At 53.8% G+C, this 24992-nt stretch overlaps 1 protein-coding gene across 1 annotated transcript in view; it reads right to left on the bottom strand.

Moving 5' to 3' along the window:
* CDH23 (cadherin related 23) overlaps positions 1-24992 on the bottom strand; it is a 394835-nt gene that overhangs the window by 145519 nt on the left and 224324 nt on the right. The window contains 4 exon segments of the mRNA XM_033130003.1: positions 11976-12098; positions 12100-12136; positions 12585-12751; positions 14563-14568. Coding sequence (XP_032985894.1) covers positions 11976-12098; positions 12100-12136; positions 12585-12751; positions 14563-14568 — 333 coding nt within the window.

The raw sequence follows: 24992 nt of genomic DNA, 5'->3' as shown, positions 1-24992 counted from the left end.
TACAATCAAAACAGTATGGTATAGGCATAAAAACAGACACACCGATAAATGGAACAGAATAAGGAGCCCAGAAATAAACCCACACATATATGGTCAATTAATTTATGACAAATGAGCTAAGGATATACAATGGGAAAAAGACAGTCTCTTCAATAAATGATGGTGGGAAAACTGGACATCCACATGAAGAAGAATGAAACTGGACCATTATCTTACATCATACACAAAAACCAATTCAAAATGGTTTAGAGACTTGAATGGAACATGTGGAACCATAAAACTCCTAGAATAAAACATAGGCAGTAAGCCCTTGACATTGGTCTTGATGGTGATATTTTGGATTTGACACCAAAAGCAAAGGCAAAAATAAACAAGTGGGACTACATCAGACAAAAAGCTGCCTTTTCCTTCGGCAAAGGAAGCCATAAACAAAATGAAAAGGCAACCTACTGAATGAGAGAAAATACTTGCAAATAATACATCTGATAAGGGATTAAAATCTAAAATATATAAAGAACACATACAACTCAATAGCAAAAAACAAACAAACGCAAACAATCCAGTTAAAAAATGGGCAGAGGATCTGAATAGACATTTTTCCAAAGAAGACATACAGATGGCCAACAGGTAAATGAAAAGGTGCTCAACATCACTAATCATCAGAGAAATGCAAATCAAAACCACACCGAGATGTTTTCTCACACTGTTAGAATGAATATCATCAACAGGCAAGAAATAACAAGTGTTGGAGAGGATGTGGAGAAAAGGGAACTTTTGTGCCATGTTGGCAGGAATGTAAGTTGGTACATCTACCACGGAAAATAGTATGGAGCCTCCTCAAAAAAAATTGAAAAAGAACTACCGTATGATATAGCAAATCCACCACTGGGTATTTATCTGAAGAAAATGAAAACACTAACTCTAAAAGACATATGTACCCCATGTTCATTGGAGCATTATTCACAATAGCCAAGATATGGAAACAAGCTGAGTGTCCATCAATGGATGAATGGATAAAGAAGATGTGATATATATACACAATGGAATATTATTTAGCCATAAAGAAGAAGGAAATCTTGTCACTGGGACGACATGGATGGACCTCCCGGGCATTATGCTAAGTGAAATAACTCAGAGGAAGACAGATACTGTATGACCTCACTTACATTTGGTATCTAAAAACAAAACAAAACTGAGCTCATACATATAGAGAAAGGGTTGGTGGTTGCCAGAGATGGGGGTGGGCAAAATGAGTGAAGGGAGTCAAAAAGTACAAACTTCCAGGTATAAAACACAAGAGAAATATATCATGAGGATGTAAAGCATGGTGATTACAGCTCATAACAGTGATTGCACATTTGAAAGTTGCTAAGAGAGTAGAAATCTAGTAGCATAAAATAGAAAATACTAGATAGTGTTGTGCGTGTATCCTGGTTCATGATGTTAAATATAGTTTTTATTAGGGATCATGGTTAAAAAAAATTTTTTTTTTAAAAAAAAAACACTAAACAAACCAATGGGCATATGGGACTTTGAGCCACTCCAGAATTAAGCTGTCAGGAACCACAGCTGCCATCCACTGCTACAGGGATGGTGCAGCAAGATTAAGCCACCCCAAACCCACAGGCCCCGCTCAATTTCTCCCTAAACCTCTGTGCAGACCCCTGCACGGAACCCCACCCACACTCTCTGCTCTCTCATCTTTCTCCCAGCTGCTCCCAGGAGAAACTCTCAGACCTAAGCTCTGGTGGCTGCTATGGGTCCATGCCCCCCCCATTATTACACCCAGGGCGCGTAACTTTCCCAGCTCATAACCTTCCCAGCACAGGACTTTGTACAGACATTTGCTTTGCAGCATTTATGAAGTCATTCTGGCCCTCGCCACTCTTACAGCTACCCATTGTCCCCTCACCCAGGGGGTCCATTTTCTTCGCTCTGGTGTCCTCTGAACAACTGCCTGAGCAGGAACAATCAGCAGCCGACCTACTGAAGGGTGACTGACAGGTGCCGAGTGCAGGGAATGACAGGCTTTCAGCACGGGAGGGGACTGTCTGGGGCAGGTGGTCACACGTTGTCACAGGAGGCCTTAGGGAGCATCCAGCAGAACACCTTCATTTTACAGGTGAGGACACCGAAGCCCCGGGAGCCAGGGGCCTGCTGAAGGTCACTCAGTGACTGAGCGGCTCCCGCTGCCCAGGCCAGCGCTCAGCCCTTCTCCTAGGACTCTGGAGATGACTGGTGCCAACAGGCTGGATGGAGCCCAGTGTGCGAGTGGGTACCTGATGGTGCCGGGCAAACGGGAGCGAGATCTAGGGGCTCTGGAGTCCGACAGACCCAGGTCTGAATCCTGGCTGAGCCACTTACTAGCTGGCTGACCCTGGGCAGGTTCCTTTCTCTGGGCCTCTGTTTCTTTCTTCTGTACAATGGGCACAGAAGAGATGAGTAACATACTGTGAAATGCTTGGCATTTACTAAGCTCACGACACCTGCTCACCAGAGCTGTGATGGTAAACAACAAGTGCCTTCTCCGTTTTGTTGTGTTATTTTGTTTTGGGCAAAGGGGCCAAGGTCAGAGGCAGACGTGGCTGCTCCTACCAAGGACGGGGGATTCTGGAGGCACCAGTGAGGGAGGCAGGCTTGACAGGCAATGGAGCTTTCGATCAATTTGCCAAAAATCAATTAGTGGAGTGACTAAATAACTGGAAACGGTCAAATCTTAAACAAAGCCAAGGAAAAATCCACTTCAGGGGCAGAGGTGGGGGAGCCTCACTTCTCCATCCTGCCCCCAGCCTGAGCCCACCAAGGGCAGCCCCTTGTGACCTCCCAACCCACAGGCCCTGCCTTGGCTCCTTTCAGAAGTGGTGGCGGGCAGGCGGCAGCCAGCTGTGTACTCTCTCTCTCTCTCTCTCCTTAGCGCCTGTCCTACCTCTCATTCCATCCCATTTTGGTTTTACGGATTGATATTTAGATTAAAGAGATAAACACAGCCGAGGAGCACTGAGGCCTGACAGACAGAGGAGGGCGGACCGTCAATCAACGTCAGGCCGCTCAGCTTCCTCCCAGCGCCTGGCAGGCACCGTCCTGGTCCCGCGATTAGGGATGAACCCAAGAGCAGATTAAAGGGGCCCAGAAGGATAGCCTAGACACCCCCAAAATGGGGGAGGGTGTGTCTACAAAAGCCTTCCCAGGCAGCTTGGGAGCAGGGTTGGGGTCACCCACGTAAGAACTATTTACTAGTCTCTCTCTCTCTCTCTCTCTCTCTCTCTCTCTCTCTCTCTCTCTCTCTCTCTCTCTCTCTCTCTCTCCTCCCTCTTCCCCTCCCCAGGCTGCAGATAAAGAATTCAATTTTCTTTTAAACGGTGGGGAAATTGGAAGAGATTTTGTTCTGTTTAAGCACAGCTGGAGTCTCAGGTCTCAAGGGATTGGAGAACAATGAGATCAATTAAGATGCCTGCGGTGAGGGCTGTCAGGAGGGGGTGGGGAGGGAGAACACAGGTAGGAGGGTGCCAGCGGCTGTTCAGGGGGAGGCCCGGGCCTGTCAGGAAGTCCACTTCTGCTCTTCCCCGCATTGGTCTGCCTGCTCTGTCGGGTTTTGCTGAAGTCTCTGGATGGGGCCTACCCCATTGGGTCATGTTATCATCTCCCAGACTTGCTAATAATTCATGTTGGCAATTTCTGTCACCAGCTTTATACAATGATAGAATCAAGTTGAACCAATGCTGCCAGAAGAGGGAGAGGCCACTGTCCTAGAAGAGCATGGGGAGCCCTGGGTGCCTGGCATGCAGCAGGCGCGGGTGGTCCTATCAGAGCATTTGCTGCGTGCGTGGAGCGGACTCCGGCTTTCCCATACACGACTCCACAACACTACTGAGATGGGAATTATTCCCCCCATTTCGTAGAGGGGACTATAAATCTAGGGACAGCCAGTAACCTGCCCGAGGCCAACCTGTGGTAAGAAGCTGAGGCAGGACTCCAACCCAGCGCTGTCTGCCCACTTCATTATGGTTTTCAAAGGTACAAGGCCCACCTGGCAGTCAGGTGGAGACGAGCTGGATGGACATGAGCCTGGGGAGGACAATGCTGAAGCAGGTGCCCGGACCTGAGCATGAGTTGGGAGAGGAGGGTATGGCAGAGGGAAGGCTCTAGAATCTTCCATCTCTCCCCCTCCATTGCCACCTGTGTGGTTGGAGCTAGCATCTCTCACCTGGTCTCCCAGCTTGGACCCTACCTCCCCCTCCCCCGTCCCCGCCCCCGCATCCATCACATAGCAGTTACAGTGATTAATCGAGTCTCTCTTCAGCTCAGTCACCTCTCCCTCTGCACATCCACCTACACCACCAGGCTCTTGTCTGGAAGTCTTTCACCTGCATCTCCCTCAGCCTGAGGCAGCCCTTTCCTGGATTCCCTGCACCTTTCCCCGTCTGGCCCCAAGCTTCCCTCGGGGCACTATCTAATGTCACCTTCTGTGAGAAGCCTGCCTGCCTTGACCACTTGAGAGGACATAGTAACAATGCCACCCTTGGCACTCCCCACGCTGTCTGGCTGTATTTTCCCCCACGGCACTTATCCCCTTCTGACATGGTCTGTATTTCCTTGTTGGCTGTCTGTCTCCTGCCCCTGGAATGTGCAGGGCTGTTTGTCTGTCTAGTTCACCACCGTCATTCCACGCCCCTGATAAGTAGTCATGGAATGAAGGAGTATAATAGTTGCATCAGGGGAGCCCGGAGAATGCAGAGTCCTGTTCTGGGAAGGGCGTTGGGGAAGGCTTCTGTAGGAGACACGGGGCTTACAGAGGGCCCCCGGCCAGGGGCAGCTAAGGGAGCAGGGTCAGCTCCTGCTCACCTGTCTGCACAGCCAGGCTGAGGGGCTGGGTGCACTTTAGACTTGACCTTGCAATCACATGCCCTGATTAAGACCAGGAGGCCCAGAGGATCCTGGAATCTGGTGGCCATTGTACCTCCCACCCCCCGCCTTTGTTCCTGGGCTGAGGTCTGCATCCCCAGACCCTGCCTGACCTAGAAAGGGCCCTCAGAAGGCATCCGGTCTAGCCTCTCATGGATGCTCTAAACCCCAGGAGTCACACTTACTCTCTGCCACACATCTCAGAGATGGGGACACTGAAAAAGAGAAAACCTGCCTTCGGGAAATTTCCAGTGTAGTGGGGAGGAAAAGACAGCAGCCATGAAATCCCTAACGTGAGTGGTGAGAGCAGCCAGGGAAAGCATGGTGCAGGGCATGCAGGGAGGAGGGTGAGATGGGTATATGCCCGTCACCAGAAGGAGTGCTTCTTATGGGAAGGCTGCCAACTGCACTGGCCCTTAGAGTTAGATAGGAGGGAGGGAGAGAGGTGGGGAGTAGCGTGAGCAAATGCAGCCGGTGTGCAGGGAGCTGGGAAACCTGGTCAGTCAGGAGAGAGAAAAGGGGTAGGAGGGGTATAGTGGGGCAGAGGGCTGCAAAGCAGCTCAGGGCTGGGGCATGGGGCTTGAATGCCAACCCAGGCCTAGGTACTGGAACTTTCCTGGCCAGGGGGTGCCTGGGGGCAACAGGGATTACGCTTCTCCCTCCCTTCCTACCACTATTCATGGAGAGCTCTCACCAGGCTGAAAATGGGATTCGAAGGGTTCCCCACTTCTGCTCTGCTTTTTGCACAATATCCAGGAAGAGAAGCGGGAACGTGCTCTCTCCCAGCACCATGCTCACATGTGACATCTCAATAAAGGGTAGTACACTGGAATGAGCTCTGAGTGGTTGCAAAACACCTACATTTGTGTCAATTCTTTGACGTTCTTCCCATTGAGAGTTGGGGGAACATCTATATCCCTTCTCCTTGAATCTGAACTTGCCTTACTGACTCACTGTAATGAATACAATTCACCGGAAATGATGCTGTGTGACTTCAAGGTGGGGTCAGAAGACGCCCTGCAGCTTCTGCCTGGTTCTCTTGGGACGCTGGCCCCCCAGAGGCCTCCTCTGAAGTACTTCTGCTCAGAACCCCGTGCCTGAGATGCCCGTGCCACGTGGAGAGGCCACATGTAGGTGCTCAGGCGACAGTCCAGCTGAGCCAGTCCTTCAGCGGGACCAGCCCAGGCACCAGAATAGGAGCGAAAAGTTTCCAGCTGTTGGAGTCACCCCCGGATTTTGAGGAGCAGAGAAGAGCCATCCGCAATTCCTGACCCACTGAATCCATGAGCATAAGAAAACAGCTGTTGCTTTATGCAGTCCAGATTGGGGGGGTTTCTTATGTAGCAATAGGCATGGAAACAAGCTCTGTGGCCCTTTGCTCAGAGTGTGGCACAAAGCAAGTGTTTACTGGGTGAGTGCTGCCTGAACGTGAGGGGGACTCGGAGCCTCACGAGTCAGAGCCCACTCACCTGACTTTATAAGGAGGACACTGGGGACCCAGCGGCTTACTGACGTGCCCAGGTTACACGGCTGCCCCAGGGCAGGGCCAAGACTCTGAGCGCGGGGCCCCCGCTCTGCGAAGTCTCAGCCAGGAGGTTCTGCATAACTTTCTGACATTTTCTGAGTGAGTTCCTGGCCCGGCTTGTGCTGTGGGCCTTCAGGAACTGTTCCACTCACTTCTCACAACAACCCTCCCAGACAGGATCCTGTCAGGTCGCAGGAGGAAACAGGCTCAGTGGCCTGTCAAGGGCCCCGCTTGGCAGCGCTGGGCTTGGACACAGGCCGACGGGGTCGAGGGCAGCCAGATCGGGGCCCTTTATGGATCATGATAATAAAAACCACTCCTTCAGTCTGTCAGCCCTTAATTATCTACATACACGGCACCACAATGGAGTCTCCCAACAATCTAGCCACGTGCTTTTCCCTCTTCATGGGAAGAAAAACAAGTCCCAGAGGGGTGGCCCTGCCCAAGACAATCCCAGCCTCCCAAGGACAGGCTGGGAAGAGGGGCAGGGAGGGGAGGGAGGAGCTATGCCTTTCGGCTCCCACAAGGCCACTCACTCTGTCTGCCTGGAGCCGATGGTGGGTCCTCTACCTCTGGGCTGAGCAAACCGTGAGCTGGTGGTCTGGGGGCCCATACCCACCCAGTCAGGGCTCTTACGTGCCTCTCCTTCTTGCTTTGATTTCTCTGCCTAGAGAATAATCCTGTCTCGTCTGGCAGTCCAATCATATGCCCATTCCTGCTGTGTCCTACCTGCCTGGAGCAGGGAGAGACAGCCTTGGGGTGCAGTAAGACTGCCCCAGGAGTAACCTCCCTCCTCAGCATCCCTGTCTCGGTGCCCTGAGGACACAGAATAAATCTGGGGACACGAGCTCCATACTGCAGGAGGCCAGGCTGGCTCCTTGCACATCCCAGGTACAACCTCTGCCAGTTGTTTCCTAAATGCCTGCCATGGTCTACCAGGATGGAATAGGTGAGAGAATGTGGAAGGTTTGACACAGGACTTCTCCACTATCTGAAGAGCAACCCAGTGGTTATGTTTGGGTAGGTGGCAATTCAGGAAGAAGAGAGACAATTGAGCCCCATCTGCTTCACAGCAGCACGACTCTCCCTCCCTACACAGCACGTCCTCCTCACTGCATTCCAGCCACAGGGCCTTTGCACACGCTATTCCCTCTTTCTCCAATGTGCTGCCCTCTCCTCGCTCCCGTTAATGCCTACGTAATCGCCACTTCCTCAGGGAAGCCTTCTCTGACCCCAGTCAAGGTCAGGTGCCCTGTTATAGGTGCTCATAGCTCCCTGATCTCTCCATCATAGCAAGTAATACTCAAAGATTCGTTTTTTTTAGTATGAACATCAGGCTTTCTCAGGAAGACTGTAAACTTCATGAGGGCAAGACTCACATCACCATTGTGTCTTCAGGGCCACAGGCCTGACACATAGTAGGTACTCAAATAAACTGTTGAATAAATGAATGGTTCAATTGCTCTTCTACTGTCCCACAGCACCTACAAACCCTGCTAGACCCCAGGTACCAATGGGTGAGGCTGTGAGGCTGCCCCAAGCCCAGCAGAATCCCAGGAAGGCACCCCACGGTCTTCCCACCTGACTCCTGTTGTCAGGTCAGAAGGCAGGATTGGGAGGCGAGAATCAGAGCAGCCTGGGGCTATAAGAGGGGAACAAACCACACAACCTAGAGGATGGGGGGCCACCCACGTCCTGCAGGAACCCGCACACACACAAATGTGTGTGTTATATACACATACCCGAGTGCATGGAGTTGCACACATAGGGACGCACACAGGCATAATAGCATGCCTGGTGCGTGTGTGTGCACACAGCCCCCACAAACGCCTCCCATGTCCCCCCACACACATATGTGGGTGCACGCGTCCCTGCACATCTCTCCCCATGTGTGACACCCTTCAGAGAACCAGCTCCCACTGACATTCGTCTTGCATTCCCCCTCCTTCCAGGAAGCCGTTCCTAAGGAAGCCCACTCTGTGCTGCCTGAAGATTCCTGCTTCCCTGGGCAGTGCTCACATCTCCCAAGCCGGTCTTCCCATCAATGAAAAGTTGCTCACCTAGCTCTGACCCGAGTGGTTTGGGGCCCAGAGAGCTGGAAATTCACCTGATGGTGCCAGAGGTTCTTGAGGGTCCAGAGGCCACGCAGGGGCACACTGCCTGGAGCGACCCTGTTGCCTGTCCACCTGCATCCTGCAGAGAGCCCTTTGCAGCTCCTCTCTTTACCCTCAGCTCTGAACATTACTGAAAAGTCAAGCTCCAGGGTCCAATGCGGAGCCTTCTGGACGGGCAGCCTAGTGGTTAAGAGTCTGTGGCTTGGGCGGAGGCAGTCTTTTCGTGGATTCCAGTTCAATCACATACTTGCCCTAGGGCCCTGAGCAAGTTATTTAACCTCCTTGCACCTCGGTTTCCTCACCTGTACAATGAGGAGAATACATGTCGAACGCGTGGTTTACAGCCAGGCCTCAGTAATGACAGCTGTTGAAACGATTATTATGGCAGCAGTAGCAATAGTCCTCAGGGGTCCCTCTCAGCTATCCCCCTGCCTCGGGGCATGACTGCCCTGGGCATTAGGTCTAGAATGAACCGCAGACACATTTTAATCCATCTTGTTCATTTACAGATGAGGGGCCGTGGAGGGACGCAGTTTCTGCCCCAGTCACCCAAGCAGTTGAAGGCTCAAGGTCAAGCCTTTGAACTACAGATCCCCACTCTTTTTCTCTCCACCAGTGGAAACTCATTGTGTTATAACTGGGGGCTGTAAGGGCCTCAAAACCAGGGAGCAGGGAGGTGAGAAGGTCCAGCCCTTCCACCCCAGCTGGGACACCCAGGCGGGAGGTGACAGCCCCCTCCCTTTCCGGTTCCCTACCCCACTGTGCAACTGCTGCCTTCCCCCAGAACAGGCCATGAGTCACAGAAACGGGGCCATGCTAGGGTGGGGGCCGGGGAGGCCCCTCGCAGCAGATTCTGCCCCATCCTCCAGTGCAAATTAAAACATTTTCACTTTCTTCATAATTTTTTTCTGACACAACTGACCATGAAACATTTTAATAACATCCCAGGAAAGGTCAGGGAGAAGGAATTTCACAGTCCCTGAACAGGCAGCTATAACTTCAGCCCCTCCTGCCGCAAGGGGGTGAAGAGATTGGGGCTGACCTAGGTCTGAGTAGAGAACGGCAGGGTGGGGAGGGCAGGGCAGGGGGGTGGGGGTGGGGGGCGTGGCCACGAAACTTACTACCTGCTAGGAGCTCTGGAAGCACCTTGGGGAGATGGGAGAGGATGATGCGTGGGGTCACATCCGTTGTTCATATATCTTGACAGCAGCCTTGAAGGTGGGGGTATTTCTCATGCCCATTTTGCAGATGAGGAAATAAAGGCTTTCAGAGGTGACACGACTAGAGCAGCACACAGCAGATGCAGGGAGACCAGGACCCACGCAGTTGCACTTTAGGTCCTGAGCAACTTCAGGAGCATAACCTTCTGGCCGAGTTGTCATTGGGTGAAACAGCACCCTCGTGTCTGCACAATTTCACAAACCCTGGAGCTGGGGGGGTTGACAAGGAGGTGGGCAGAGCTTGGACAGACAGACTTAGGAGCTGAAGTCTGGCCAGATGAGCCACCCTGGACAGAGATCCTCAGGCAGCCAGAAGAGGCTGCACGTATCTGCTAAACATCCCAAGGGGGGCCTGGGAGAGGAACTGGAGAAGGCGTTCTGGGCACCAGGTGGGGGTCCACGCAGGCCAAGGAACTGCTCCAGCGCTTGAAGAAACCCGTGTGAGGACCTACTTGCCAGTGCCAACCCCAGACAGGACTGAGCCCGACACATCATCCCTGACCTCAGCAACTGGCCACCGGCCAGGAGGTATGCCTTCCCACACCCCCCACTCCTGCTCCACAGGCTCTCTCAATCCTTCCCCAGGGCCATGGGAACTTGGGACTGCAAAGTGACACCCTCCATCCCCAGCAAGGATGCCAGGAAGGACTCCCTGGACCCCCACCAAGCCTGGACCTGACACCCAAATTCTTTGCCATGTGGTCCCAGGCCTGTGAGGGTGGGGCCTCCTCCCCCTATGAGATCCCTGAAGCACAGGCTGCTTGGGTGTCCTTCACCCTGATATTCAAAGGTGGCTGGGGGAGCTGAAGACACTTTCTTTGGATCCAGAAGGCCCAGCCTCTAGGGGCTGCAGGAGGGTCCATGGGGCCTCACACACCAGGTGACTGATTGCAGGGAGCACCTTGTGAAAACCGGCAGAGCCACAGGCTGGGAAAGAAGGGGGAAGCGAGCAGCCGAAGCTAATGTTGACGTCTGATGACCTGCCTAGCTACACATCTGTTTGAAAAATTTACAACTGTCAGATGGGAAAGGCCTGGGGGCTCAATACAAATTTCATACCATCTGTCTGTAGAGTAAACACACTTTGGAACAGGGGCCTGGGATCAGTAGGTATGTCTCTGCTTGACGTGAGAATGGAGCAAGAAATGGAAGCGATGACTCTGGGCCCCTCAGAGTGGGCAGGGAGGGGCAGCAGTGAGTTTAAACTCCATAACGTTTATTTGAGCACCTACTATGGCAGGCCCGGAGCTTGTGTAACACCCATCCTTCACTTTGATCTGTTCGGCAACCACCCTCTTCTTCTTATAACGGAAGCCCCTTTGAAATAGCCCCCTTCCCGTTTCCAGCCCGTATCATTCGGATGGGGCTTAGCCCAACCACCGGCTCCACGATGGGGCGTGTAACTAATCTCTGGAATTTCCGAATCATGATGACTGGCTCCAGGATGGCCCAGCAAACTGGGTCAATGAGAATCAGCTCTGGAGCTTTTGCGAGAACTACTGAAAAAAGAATTTTTTTTCCCACTAGGGTTGATAAATTGGTAAGAAGTAAGCTGGGGGGGGGGGGGTGACCCTCTCTGCCAATGTAAAAAAATGCAGAGCCCAGTGCTGAAGTCAAATTCCTGCTCAGTTGAGTGCCTAGATGCAACCATGCCTGAAATCACTTACACTTTTGAGTTACATGAGCCAATCCTTTTTTTTTTTTTTTTTTTTGTTGAAACACGAGTTTCTTTCCCTTGCAACCAAGAATACTGACTGACACAAATGGACACTGGGAGGGGTCCCTTGTCAAAGTCCAAGCAAGGGCAGCTGGAGATTCCGAGTGTCCATCACTAGCCCCCTCTGCCCTGGTACCGGTGCTCAGACAGGGAGGACCCCCTCCTCAGAGATGGCTGTCCCCTGTCCCCATCAGAGAACACTTCCAGGGCTCCTGGCCTCCTAGGTGCAGTCCCTCCCATGGACAAGGCAGAAAACCGAAGTGTCCTTGGTCCAACTCATCTTTCCTCAGGTTGGCCCCTTTTCTGCGTTGCTGCCCTGGCCAAGGGAGCCCCATCGAGAGGAGCCCAGATGTTTTCATACACCAACACCACCGCCTCTGGGGGGTTGGGAACACCCCCTTTCCTGCCGGCCCAGATTCCTTGAGCAAAGTCCCTCTGGCTGCCTCCCCATGGTGAGCCCCAGAACTCAGTGGTGCTGCAGAAAGGTGGGGACTCACCAGGACTGTCAGCACAGAGGTCCCCACAGTGACATTCTCGTACAGGCTGACGTTGTACAGAGGCTGGCTGAAGATGGGCCGGTTGTCATTCTCATTGATGAGGGTGATCTTCACCTTGGCATATGCCCACGTGGTCGGGCACACTCTCGTTGGCAAAGAGCCTAGGTGTGCAGAGCAGGGTCGGGGTGAGTTTCCCACATGCTCCCGGAACCCCTGTCCCCGTAAGTCCCTCTGTGGCCTGTGCTGGTCTCAACCCAGAGCACCTGTCCAAGTCATTGCCCATCCAGGTTTCTGCTACCTGCGAGTCCCTCCATCACTGCTCATAGGGGCAGGGTGGCCACTGATTCTGCGGGGAGGGAGGGAGGGCTGATGGTGTTGGGTTGACAAGGGCAGGCAGGAGAAGCCCTGATGGGTTTCTGAGGCTGTGATGGTGCCTGCTACAATTTCACTCAATTCTTGGACATTCCCTTGTCCTCCAGCCCAGCCCCTGCCATGGCTCAGTGGGCTTCTCTAGTCAGATTCCCAGGGAAGAGTGGGGAGAGGTGGCAGAGGGGATTTAATGGGACTAGGTCATTCCTCCTGAAACACCCCCAACCCAGCCAAGGAGACGGCGAATGGGGCCTTACGTCAAAGTCGTAGCGGTCCACGGTCTCGTAGTCCAGCGGGATGGCCACCCGGATGCGAATGTCCGCTTTCCCTTGGACGGAGGTGGGGGAGATGATGAAGTGGTGGGAGTTGTTTCCCACCAGGTACACCTCAAACATGCTGTTCAGGCCCTGGGTCAAGAATGGAGGAGCAACCAGTCAGAAGGGAGGCAGGAGGCCAAGGCCCAGGGTGCATCTGGTGGGGCAGAGCTGCCTTGGTGTTGGAGGTACACAAGGTGCAGGGGCCACAGCAGGGCTGGCCCGGCCCCCGCCCCCAGTGGGCCCCGGCCTCTACTGGGTGATGCTGGCCCAGCTCCCTGGCCACCCTCCTGCCCAAGTCCAGGCCCTCTGGGAATCTCCTCTAGTCTTTTTGCCTCTGTCATCGCATTGGATGCCCACGACGCCCCTTGCAGGTGGTTTGGTTCGTTTCCCATCTCTTGTTCCCTTACTCTGTCCCAGTGACCCCAGGTGGGAAGGGATGTGCCCATGCAGAAAAACCCAGCTGGCAGAGAGGATCAGAGGGAGTGGAGAGAAGAACTAAGTGTCTACAGTAGGCCTGGACAGCAGAGGGCACAAGGGTCAGAGCAGGACATTCTTCTCCCATTCTCCCTTTGGAACGTCAACCAGGGAGAAGTCGTCTTGCTTACATGGAGAATGGGAATAATTCCACTGGCAGAGTGACAAAGTGAAGCCCCGTGTCTCCCGCACCGTGGCCAGCCCATGGTAGCTGGGGGACACGGGATCCCAGCCAGCCAGAGCTGCCCCCTTTACAGGCTCTGTCCGTAGTTTCAGGTGTGGGGGGGAGCTCACTGTAGGCCAGGGGTTTCTGATCGTCCTCACAGAGCCCTCAGATACTGCCCGCTTGTCCCCACACAGAGCGTGTGACGTCTCCATACTAGCCAAGTCCCTAGATTAGGGGGAGCTCCCGATGAAGGTGGGAGACAAGGCCAGAGGCTGGCCTGCTTGGAAAGTGATTCAACCTCTTAAACCTCCTGCACAAAAAGGGGAGATTACTCCCAAATAAGCCCCTCCCATGTAGACGGGTGGCCTGTGGTTTGTAGCCACCCAGTCAAGAGCCTCTCCTGAGCCTGCTGCAGACGCCCAGCAGGCCGCTGACCTGGGCTCTCAGTGTTCTTCTGCTGCCCTGCATCACCCACCCCTGGCCCAGTGCAGCCCATCTGTGCTCGGGTTTCTGTGGAACTGGGGCTGGCAAGGGAAGCACGCCTCTCTTCTCAGTTGCCCAGGGATATTGAGGGTCTCCCTTCTGGAACCTGTTCCTGCTGAAAGGGGGTCAGCCAAGCAACCCGGAAGCCTGGGAACGATGCCCAGGAGTTCAGCAAAGCCTGAGATGTCACAAGATTCTTACGCCCCTGAAGCTATCTCACAGGCGCTCAAATACATTTGTGGAATGAACACATGTTAACATTTACCCATCGGTCTCTTGAGTTTTTTCCATTTACAACTACCAATAGCAAAACAAGGGCACTTCCTGTATTGAGCCTTTTCTTAGAGCCCAGAAGCAGGCCCATGCCTTGTCACTCATTCAGCAGGTTTGAACGGGAGCCTCTCCTGCCAACCTTGGTGTCCAGGCAAGCAGATGGGCGTCCAGAGCCCCCAGCCCAGAGCGGCTCCCACAGATTGTGCAGGCAACGCTCCTCTGGCCTGTCAGGCTGTGCAGTTTCCAGTTCTCCCTGGCGTGGAATCCATCCGTCAGATGGAGGGGATCAATTAAATGCCCGAAGGGACTAATAGCCAAAGCTGACGGAGTGTGACAGTTCTGAGCAGGTGACACCAACACCTTCCCTCCCTGGACCCAGCCCTTCCACCACCAGACCCAGAGGCCCGAGAGGATAGGGGCAGGCTGAGCTGTGCCCAGGCAGGTGAAGCAACACCCCCTGGGAAGCCCCCTCTCTGCCGCCCCAGCCCTTCCGAGGCTCACTTACCAAGTTCTATCAGTGCGAGTCGGTCAGTCAAAGGATATGGAGACAGAGAAGGAGCCGGAGAGGTATGGAGAGGAGGAAGGAACCAAAGAGAAAAGATGGTGAGATCCAAGGTCAGGGTAAGGAAGAAGGGCCAAGACAGACCCCAGGGGCACACGTGGGTTCAGGGGAACAGCCCCTTATGTCTTCGATGGGCCACAGCCCCTGGGGTGCCAGGAAGGGGGTACGTGTCTGCACACAGGTGCTGGGGAGGTCTGTGCAGGCCCCACACCCAGAGAAGGAGGAGACACACAGAGGAAGAGGTCCAAGGGCATGAAGGGGGAGGTGGGTTCGGGGCTCCCGTCTCCCTGCGCTCACTTGGTCCTCACCCAGAGGGGACAGGAAGGGGCATGGGGGAGGCTGAGAGAGGAAGGGCCGTGTCCCTGAGTCCTATTCCCAGGAGCCGGCAAAAGCCCTGCAAGAAATGACCTCAAGCATTGTCATGTTTTAATTTTCCTAATAGTAAATATCAAAGACGTGATAAACATAGACATAGCAAACATTCACATCATTCAAAAGTGTAAAGGGCACACAACCATCTGCCCATCGCCTCAGCCACTCGAGGACCTTCCCAGAGGAAACCACCCCCGTATAGGAGCCTCACGTATTCACGCCTTCCCTCGTTGGCACAAACAGCAGCACGCTATGCACATTGCTGCAGGTTGGAGTTTTCACTTAAAGCTACCGTGTTTCCCCCAAAATAAGACCTAGCCAGACAATCAGCTCTAATGTGTCTTTTGGAGCGAAAATTAATATAAGACCTCTTATTTTACTATAAGACCGGGTCTATAATATAATATAATATAATATAATATAATATAATATAATATAATATATATATAATATAACAATATAATATAATACAATATAATAATGTAGGACCGGATCTTATATTAATTTTTGCTCCAAAAGACGCCTTAGAGCTCATTGTCCGGCTGGGTCTTATTTTAGGGGAAACAGGGTATGTCTTGGAGATTGTTGCAGAACTATACAAATAGATGATGACATTAACAACAATAACCGTACAGCACACATTTATTGGGCACCCATTGTTTGCCAGGCACTGTTCAGAGTAACCGCAGAATAACGCTCTGTGGTTACTGTGGTGTCCGGAGCCCCGTGAGGCCACAGACCATGCCTTGGGCAGCGTAAACCCACGTCAGAGCAGGTGCTCAGGACGTGACAGGCTTCAGCAGCTTTTGGTCACCCATTACTCTGTGCCTCCTCTTCCCATGGGCCATAGGATGGAGATGAAAGAATGCTGGAGCTTGAAATCCACCCCCAGAGGAAATGGAGTTCAGAGAGGTTGAATGAGCCGCCCAAGGCTGCACAGGTGGCTGGTGATAGAGCCAGGAGAAGTCCCAGGCTGGGGTGCATTCCAGGCCAAAGGAAGTGCAGGCAGGGCCTGCTATGGGGATCCCCCAACTGTAGTTCCTGTGCAATATGAGTTCCCAGAGCAAACTGAGATGGTAACGCCGAGCACTGCAGGGCTGAATCTGGAGGACGCCCGCGGCGAGCCCAAGCAGGGGAGGTTGCCCTGAGAAGCGGACTTTGGAACTGGCTTCAGGAAGACAGGAAAGGAAATGGACTTGTGGAGAAGGGACGCTGGGTGGAGGAAGTGGCTTTAAGCACATCTTCTGTCCTCGGCATGTATGAGAATCACCTGGAGCCTTCGTTAAACAGGATTGCTGCCTTCCCCCAGGAATACCTGATTCAGGAAGTCTGGGCTGGGGCCTGTGAATTTGCATTTCTAACAAGTTCTAGGTGATGCCATACTATCTGGCTGGTCTCAGACTGCCGTTTGAGAACCACGGGCCTAAGCAAAGGCATGGAGCCAGGAAAAAATAATTAATGGTCAGGCAGACAAGTGAGCTGATTTGCAAAGGGTCATGTAGGAAAGCGGGTGAGATTGCGGGGACGGTGGGAGGCTCTGCAGGCTCCGGAGTCCTCCCACTAGCACCACCTTGAGGGGTTTGTCATTGTTTCCGTGAGCAATGCAGAGCCACTCCATGCTCTGGACAGAGCAGAGGGACACTTGGGTCAAAGAGGAAGGGGAACTCGGCAGCTGTGTGTGGGTCAGCAGTGCAGCCCTCCTCACCTGGCTGCACATCAGAATTGTGGGTGCGACTCTAAAAAACACAGATGCCGAGAGCCACTGTGGCAGAACCTCCCGGGGGTGGCGCCCAGGCAGCTACATCTTTTCTGACTCTCCCTAGGGCACCAAGTTGCACAGCCAAGGCTGGGAAGACATCAGACCCACAGGGATGCAGAGAGATCAGGGAGAAGCAGAACGGTAGTTCTCCATCCAGCCACACATCAAAATCAACCAGGGGAGTTTTACAATAGCCCCATGCCTAGGCTGCACCCCAGACCAAGGGAATCAGACTTGCAGGGATAACGCCCAGACATAGGCTTTATAACGCTCTTCAGGTTATTCATTCTAATGTGCATCGGAGGATGAGAACTACTAGGGTAGAGCAAGGGTGGTCCACATGTGGTACTGGGACCAGCGGCATCAGCGTCACCCAGGAAATGGTTAGTAATGCAAATTTGGGGGCCAGGCCCAGATCTCCTGAATCAGAAACTCTAGGGGTGGGGCCCAGCATGGTTTTAGCAAGCTCTCCCCCTGTTCTGCTGCATGCTAATGTTTGAGAATCACCAGGACCGTGCTCGGCCAGGGAAGGAACAAGTCCGAGAACAGGGAAGAAAACCAATCAGGGAGATATGGTGGGTGGGCAGCTGGAGAGAGAAAGCTGAATGAACACCTCACGGGGATGGGGGCTGCAGCTGTGACCACAATGCCCACGCAGAGAGGGGGGTGCTGAGGAGACGCCGGGAAGGTGTGCTGAGCTCAGGGTACATTTAGCATGTGTCCCTAGCCAGGAAGGAGCACGGGGTTTCCTGCCCCTGGGGCTTGCTGGCCCCTTCAGGCCAGGTCTCTGGGTCTCAACGGATGAGGTCTGCTCCCTTCTCCTTGATCTGCCCGCCACCAGCCACCAGCGGCTGGAAGTTCCCTCAGGCCTGACACTTGAGTAGTCAGGGCCCCTCACATGGCTGTCCTGAGACACCCCTCCCCCCTTTCTCCCCCTCCCCCCTCCCCTTCCCCACCCCTGCACCCCAGGGCCACCTTTTGGTTAAGTGCCCTCAAAAGCTCAGCCCGCCCCTTTCGGAACCTGCCCAGAGGGCTGATTCCTGCTAGGACTAGGCCTGTGGCGGCTGCCACTTAGGATGTGATCTTCACCCAGTTCGCCAAGTTGGTGCAGGAGCCTCATGTAACACCTGCTGCCACTTATCGAGCTCGGACTACGTGTTCACACATCTTCACCAGAATCTTCACAACAGCCCAGTGACATTAGCATCAGGCCACCCCCTTTATGAGGAGGGAAACTGAGGCCAGAGAGGGAAACGTGTTCAAGCTGCGCAGCTGCCATGGCAGAGTCGACCTCACACTGCTCTGACTCCCGTGGGGTCTCAGCCCTTGATCACCCTGCTCTGCTGGGCTCTCGCGTGCCCCTCCCCCTACACAACCAGGCTCCAAAGGCAGGCAGAGGAGAAGGCACTGGTGGACTCTCCCCCACTCTCCAAGCGCAGGAACTAGGCCCACAGGGAAAGCACCTCTGCCAAGGTCAGGGAGCCAGGCCAAGGTTGGGGAAGCGGGGGCTGGCGAGGCTGCGGTCCTACTCCGGGTTCCTGGCTGGGCCTCCTCCCGCCCTCACTCCTGCAGGGCGCTGCTTGGTGGGGCAAGGAGGGAGGAAGGCAGGGAGAGGTAGGAGGCCTCTCGGAGCTGTTGAGGGGCAATTTTGTTGGGAAGGGAGATAAAGAGGAACATCAAAAGGAGTCCCAGGGTGTACGGAGAGGAGCCTGGTGGATTAAATTCTCTTCCAGCTGGGAGAGGCGATAAGAAGGCTGATAGCTCCAGTCCTCCCCTCACCCGGGTCGGGAGCCAGCGGCTGCCTGTGGGCCTGCGAAGGCTTGGCTTTATTTATTTATTGGGAGGGGAAAGGACACTCCTCCCTCCCTCGGTCCCCACCCCATGCAGCAAGCATGCTTTGCTCCTGGTGACTGAAGTCTTGCCGTCCCCCATGGAGAGCAGCCTGCCAGCCTCTGTGTTATCAGCTGCTGCCAGAAAAGGCTGCTGCCCCTCGACTCCCCCAAACCTTGTCCCCTGCTGCTGGCAGTAGAGGGGTGGCCTTGAGAGCAGTCAGAGCTGGCACTGCCCAGAAAGGACTTTCCTCGTCTCTCTGCAGTGACCATCTCAGTGGCTCTGTGAATGACCCAGTGTTGTCTTTCAACTATTTATTGAAAGTTTATTGTGCACTGGGCCCTCTACAAGTATCTGCTCACTGACCGCTCACACCAGTCCTGGGAGGGCGCGGGGTGGGATTGACATTAAGGACCGCCACACAGGGCACATTCCCTCCTCTTACAGTGCAGGCTCAGGTTGGCCCTTGCGGTGGGCTTGCATGGGAGTGTCCTGGGTTTTCTCAGAGACTGGCCTGACTTCCGAGTATGGTTTCTCTCAGTCATCACCTGCTAGCTCTGGACACCAGCACCTCCCTCTGCACAACCTGGTCCCCAGAGAGAGGAAGGCCTGCCCAACCCACCACACCCCCTGCCCCTGGCTCCTTCCCTGGACACGAGGTCTGAAGATGCCTCCTTCATCTCTCTGGCCCTTTGCTGGTCCTCCCCACCCCGAGGACCTCCCTGCTGCTGATGGCACAGTTCACCCTGTGATGATGCTCGTCTCTCCCCACTTTCGGTCAGGCTAGTCGCTTGGTTGGTAATTCAGTGGTTTGATGCAGTGGGGAGAGTTGGATTCAGGGTCGGGGAACAGGCCATTTGACTTCCTAGCTGTGTGACCTTGGGCGACTCACTTCCACTCCTGGAACCTCAGTTGCTTATCTGTGAAGTGGGGAGAATAAGGCACACCCACAGGATTAGGGAGCAGTGTCGTCTCTTTGCTCCACCATGTTTTGGTGGATGACACCTGAGTTATGTGTTCTTACCTAAGGCTCCCCGAGGCAGGAGCCTTCTGTACCCAAATGCTAGGGGACCCTCACCCCACCCTGTGAACTACGGATATGCCTTGGAGGGGACCTTACTTCCTTTCAACAGAAGAGGAAAGACCAGGGTCATGCAAATGCAAGGAGGATTAGGGTAGGGCAGCAGAACCAAGGTCGCCTTTATGTCTTTATGTTGGGGGTGGTGGGATTCTGCAGTGTTGTGAATGAAGACAGAGCCGGGCCAGGGATCTCGTGAGCTCCCAGGCAGCTCTACGGGCTGGTGGGACACGCTTAGTCCAAGGTGGGAATGGGGCTGGGGACCTGCAGTGCAGAGATGTGTCCCCAGGGTCAGTGCCACCCTCACAGAAGCCGTGTGCAGAACTCAGGCCTGCTAGGAAGAGCCCCATGACCAGTGACTCCAAGGTGTGAAGCCCTAAGCTTCAGTGGTGGCTGGAAGTACCGCCTTTGAAGGTGGACCTGACTCCAAATTTGGGCACTGCCCTTTTCAGCTGTGTGATTTTGCACAAATGATTCTACCTCACCTTGAGCCTCAATGTCCTCATCTGCAAAATGGGAAGAATGACGTCTCTCTGATAGGGCTTCTGTGAGTGAGCTGCAAGATCTTGATAAACTGCCTGGGGTGGAGTAAGTGCTCAGTACAGGAGAGTTATTATTGTTGTTCCAGAAGGGAGGGAGTAGGGGAGGAGGTACCCCTAGGGAGGGGCTGGCAGGTAGAGAAGGGCAAAAGCTCTGATGTGTGCAAGGAGAAGGGGATCCACATCCTGGCCAGGGGGCCCTAGGTCTCCCCCACCCGCCCCTGTGTTCTGTTGGTCTAATCCATGCTAGTGAGTGGCAGAAAATCAAAGCCCACTGAAGATTCTTTATCACTCCTTTGTCCATCCTTTCACTTAATTAACCCCAATCAGACATGCTGAAGTGAACCTTGGCAGGAGGCCGGCCTCTCCTCACCCCTTCACCTCAAAGCTTGCTTCTTCTCCCTCCAGACCCCCACACCTAAGGGGCAGCACCATGTTTCTCGGGCCCTGCCTCCCTGGGGCAGCTCTCCCATGCCCACTGCTCCAGGCTGCCCGCTGTGAAATCAGAATCCAGGGGAGGGTGGGAAGGCCCTGTGGTGTTCAGTCCGCTAACCCTTCCTCAGCCCCCAGGGAACTTCCAAGTTTCAGAGTCCAGGGGAACTGCTGCTGTCACCTCCCTGGCAATTCCTGGGTGAGGGACTACCTTCTATCTCCTTCTGTTCCTCCCATCTCCTCCTGTTCTTAGCCATAGAATCCCAACTCCAGGGACCCAGAAAAGCCCCTGTCACCTGGTTGGAAGCTCAGCCCCGCTCTTTCTATTTCACATTCCAGGCTTGTCTGGCCACCAGAGCCTCAGTTTTTCCACCCTGGGAGTGGGCCACCTCTCAGGCCTGCATCAAGGTGAAGGAAGCTGCCCTTGGGTCAGGCTCTCAGTCCACCCACACTCCCCTTCCCAAGTTCCTCTGTGGTTTGGGCCTTTGAGCAGCATAGGCCTGAGTCTGGACCCATTTTCTCTGGATCTGCTATTTATCCCTGTATGACTGTGGTAAGCCCTTTGTTTTCTCTGTGCCTCAGTTTCCTGATCCACAAAATGGGAAGCGTGGACTGAGGTGATTCTGCAAGATTAACACCTGCTGTGCTTTCCAACTGCTTCCCAATCCTCCAGCTCAAGCTCCTGCTCCACTTCCTCCACTCCTCTCTCTGTTGCCTTCTCTTCCTCCTTTCTTGTCTTTTCCGCGGTTCATCTTTTCCTGATTTCCTCTTCTCTCTTCCCTCTCCTCTTTCTTTCCTTCTTCTACCCCTCTTCTCTTTGCTCTTTCTTCCTCTCTTCCCCCCTCTCAGCTTTCTCTTTTCCATTGCTTTTCTCCCTCTCTCTTTTGCCATCTACCTCCATCTCCTTTTATTCTCTCTCCTTCCCCTCTGTTGCCCTTCCTGTTTCCCCCTTCCCTTCCTTCCCTCCCCCTCCTCTGCCTCTCTGCCAGACTGCCCCTCCCCCAGGTTATCTGCTGGATTCCACACACGCTTGCACAGACGGGATCAATCCCAGGCTGCCTTGCCTTCAGCTTATCTCTGCTCCAAATGATTGATTTTTCCCTCTTTAAGAGTAATTTGCTGGTGAATTCCATGTATTGCAAAAACCCTTGTGAAATCTAATTCAATCCGATTGGCAGCTGAGACTTTGGGGAAAGAATACTAGAGAGCTGTCAATTTCATCACCCAAATGTGTGTACAGGAGACATGTCTATAGAAGAGGGTGAGAGGCGGGCAGGTGCTCCTCACCTGCCTGTGTGCACCTCCCCGCCCTCCTTCAGGAGGGACTCGTCCGCCGCGCCGCAGCCAGCCCCAGATCTTCTGGGAAATGAACTATAATGTGCCTAGGATACTTGCGTTAAGGGAAATGAAGGACAGGTGCTTTTGAATTGTTTTCCTAATTGGAAGCCCACCTAGTGCACTATGGGAATCGTACACTTCCCAAGCCAGCTGCACCTGACCACCGTCTAGCTCCTCTCCAACCCTCCCCCCTTTTCCCGGGCAGAGCCCCAACTCCAGCGACCCAGCAAATCCCATGTCACACAGTGATAGCTCAGCCCTGCTCTCTCTTTCTCTTCCACATTCCAGGCATGTCTGGCTCAGAACCTCAGTTTCTCTACTCTGGGAGTGGGCCACCTCTTAGGCCTGAATCAGAGATGACAGGGCACCAGCTGTCCCAGTTTGCCTGGGACTAAAAGGATTTCCAGTACCTGGAACCTAAAGTGCTAAAACCTGGGCAAACCATGACAGTTGGTCCCCAACTCTACTAGGTGTGTCCGAGAGCCCAGTAGGGGCAGTGCCCAGGCATGGAGGTCATGCACTTGGTGTGGAAAACACGGGGTTCTAAGCATCTAGTTCCAACCCCACTAGCCTGTGTCCTACAGGCGCTGACCTCAGACGCTCAAGCCCCATGCAGCTCGCACACAGGAGCTGGTCCTTACCAGTGAGGACAGGCACACAGCTGACCAGTGACTCTTGCTCAGGGTGGCCATGGCTCTGGGTGGCTCTTGTCTGGGGTGGGGTGGGGGGTCATAGGTGCCACCTGTGTCCACTGGTTACAGCAAGGCTAACTATACCCACCCCGAGAGTTGGAACTGGCCACTCCGACCTCATTTCTCTGCCCCAAGCAAATAGCCATTTCTGGTAGGATTCAATCTTTGGGCTGCCCTGGACTTTTAAGGATCAGAGTAATCACCCCATTGGGTACAGGTTGAAACAAAGTGGCTTCAGGGGGACTGGCCAAGAGGGCTGGGCTCCCCTTGACAGTGCCTGTGGGTGTGGTGAGGGCAAGGTTTTGTGGAAGGCCCAGGCTTCACAGGGACATTTCCCGGCCCACACATACAGGCCCTGCTGTCACAGGCTACCTGGGCTGTTAATTCACACACAGCACAGGAGGACAGAGAAGGCCTGAGCTCTTAATTCCATGACAACATGTTCCCCCGCCACCTGCCGAGATCCCAAGGAAATGAAGCCATGGCGCCCTTTTCCTTCCCTCTTTCCAGCATGAAACCCTGTTTGAAAGGCACCTACCCCAAGTAAAAAGCATAACAATTCCTTCCTCACTGTCTTGCCTTCCCACCTGGGCATACCTCCCAGCACAGGTGGCCACATTTCTGACTTTAAGGTCTGCCATTCTGATCAGAACCTCCAATTTGGACCTCACCACCATACCTGGTTTCAAGCCCCTCCTTTACTCTACTGGCAAATTCTGCACTGGAATTTTGGCTGGGGTTGGGGCAAGGGGCTAAAGTGGGGTGTAAGTGTTCTCAGAGCTACAGGTAGGAGAGTCTAAAATGCAGGAAAAAGGGTATGCATCTCAGTCTGCCCAAGCCCAGAATTGTCCTGTCCCTCCCTCTGGGGAGGGTCACATGGCCTGAGGGGTGGGGCCGCTGCAAGATGAGGATGAGCCTTGATGGCTGGCAGAGGGAGCATTCAACGCTCTGCTTTCTGGCCAAGACCTCTCGGGGTCTCAGACAGAAGAGCAGGGAGGGACCAGGTGCAGAGATAGGAGCTGGGCCTTGCATTCAGCAATTGCCTGGCTCTGTCTACTTATCATGCTAAAACGATTTCACTTTTCCCACAGAGAAAAATGTGTGGCCAGGCAAAGAAATCGAACCGCCTTATGAAAATCAGGAGAGGGACATTCCCTGCTGCTAACCAGCCTCTTTGGATTCCTCTGCCTCTCCAATAGCAAGTCCATCTTCCCCATGCCTCTGGGGGGCAGCGAGGGTGCTGAGCGGGCTGGAGGGGGTGGGAGAGGAGGAGAGAACCCTGGAGCTGGCAAGCTTTGTGACCTCAGATAAGCTGTCTGCCCTCTCTGGGCTGCCTTTCAAAATGAGGGCTCACATTGCCTTCAGGAGACCTACCTGGAGGACAGAGCTCATGGCTGTTTAGAAGCTCTGAACCTGGGAGTGCTGGGATCCTGGGAACCAAAAGGGAGTGGGTGATTTTATCTCCCACACTTCCCTAGCCTTCTACCAGGTGGAGCTGCCTGGTCCTGGGTCCCCTTCCCTGCGAACAAACACACCACAAATGCCCTAAGAAATAGGTCCTGGTCTGGGACAGGGTGCGGGGTTCCAGGAAGATGGGTGAGCGTGCCTGGTGATAACCCCACATGTCACTCAGCTGCCTCTGCGTGTCCCGGAGTCAAACCCAGGCACAGTGGTCCAGGCCTGCAAAGGGTCCCTTCTACCTGACACACGCCACACCTTCCAAGGCACCATGTGCTGGCCACACAGTAACTATGGCTGGATGGACAAAGGAATAAATGCATGAATGAATGGGTGACATGTGTGTTTATCTGTGAATGTGTGGGTGTCAGGACAAAATCAGGGAGAAGAGACAGAGACAGGATGAAGGTTGGGTAGCGGGGCAAGAGAGATGATCAAATTCAAAGAGAAACAGAGAAATAGGGGGACTCATAAAGAAAGCAGGTAAGAATGGGTGGCGAGTACTTAGATGAGGAGCTAAGTTAGGGTAAAGATGAAACCAGGAAGGGTTGGCCACTGCCCAGGAGAGTGGTGGCAGATGGTGGCACCCCCACCTTCCTGACCTTCGCCTAACCTGTCCTTTTGAGTTTCTGCCGTTCCCATCACTGGGATTTCCAACTCTAGCCTCATTCCAACCCCTGCCTTTCCCACAGGCCCCACATCCAGTCCCTGTCTGCCATCAACCTTGGTCACTGTCCTCATTTTCCTGGGGTCCAGATTAATTAGCCTAAAGCACAGCTCGGAGGATCACTCACGCTCAAGGACCATCAATGGCTCCCAACTGCCTGCTGAGTTAGGTTCAAACTCATGGCATCCAAGGCCCTCCAGCCCACCTT

This window comes from Rhinolophus ferrumequinum, chromosome 16, assembly GCF_004115265.2.
Source record: "Rhinolophus ferrumequinum isolate MPI-CBG mRhiFer1 chromosome 16, mRhiFer1_v1.p, whole genome shotgun sequence".
Taxonomy (NCBI): domain Eukaryota; kingdom Metazoa; phylum Chordata; class Mammalia; order Chiroptera; family Rhinolophidae; genus Rhinolophus; species Rhinolophus ferrumequinum.
The sequence above is the reverse complement of the archived record's forward strand: the minus strand, read 5'-3'. Positions and strand labels throughout refer to the sequence as shown.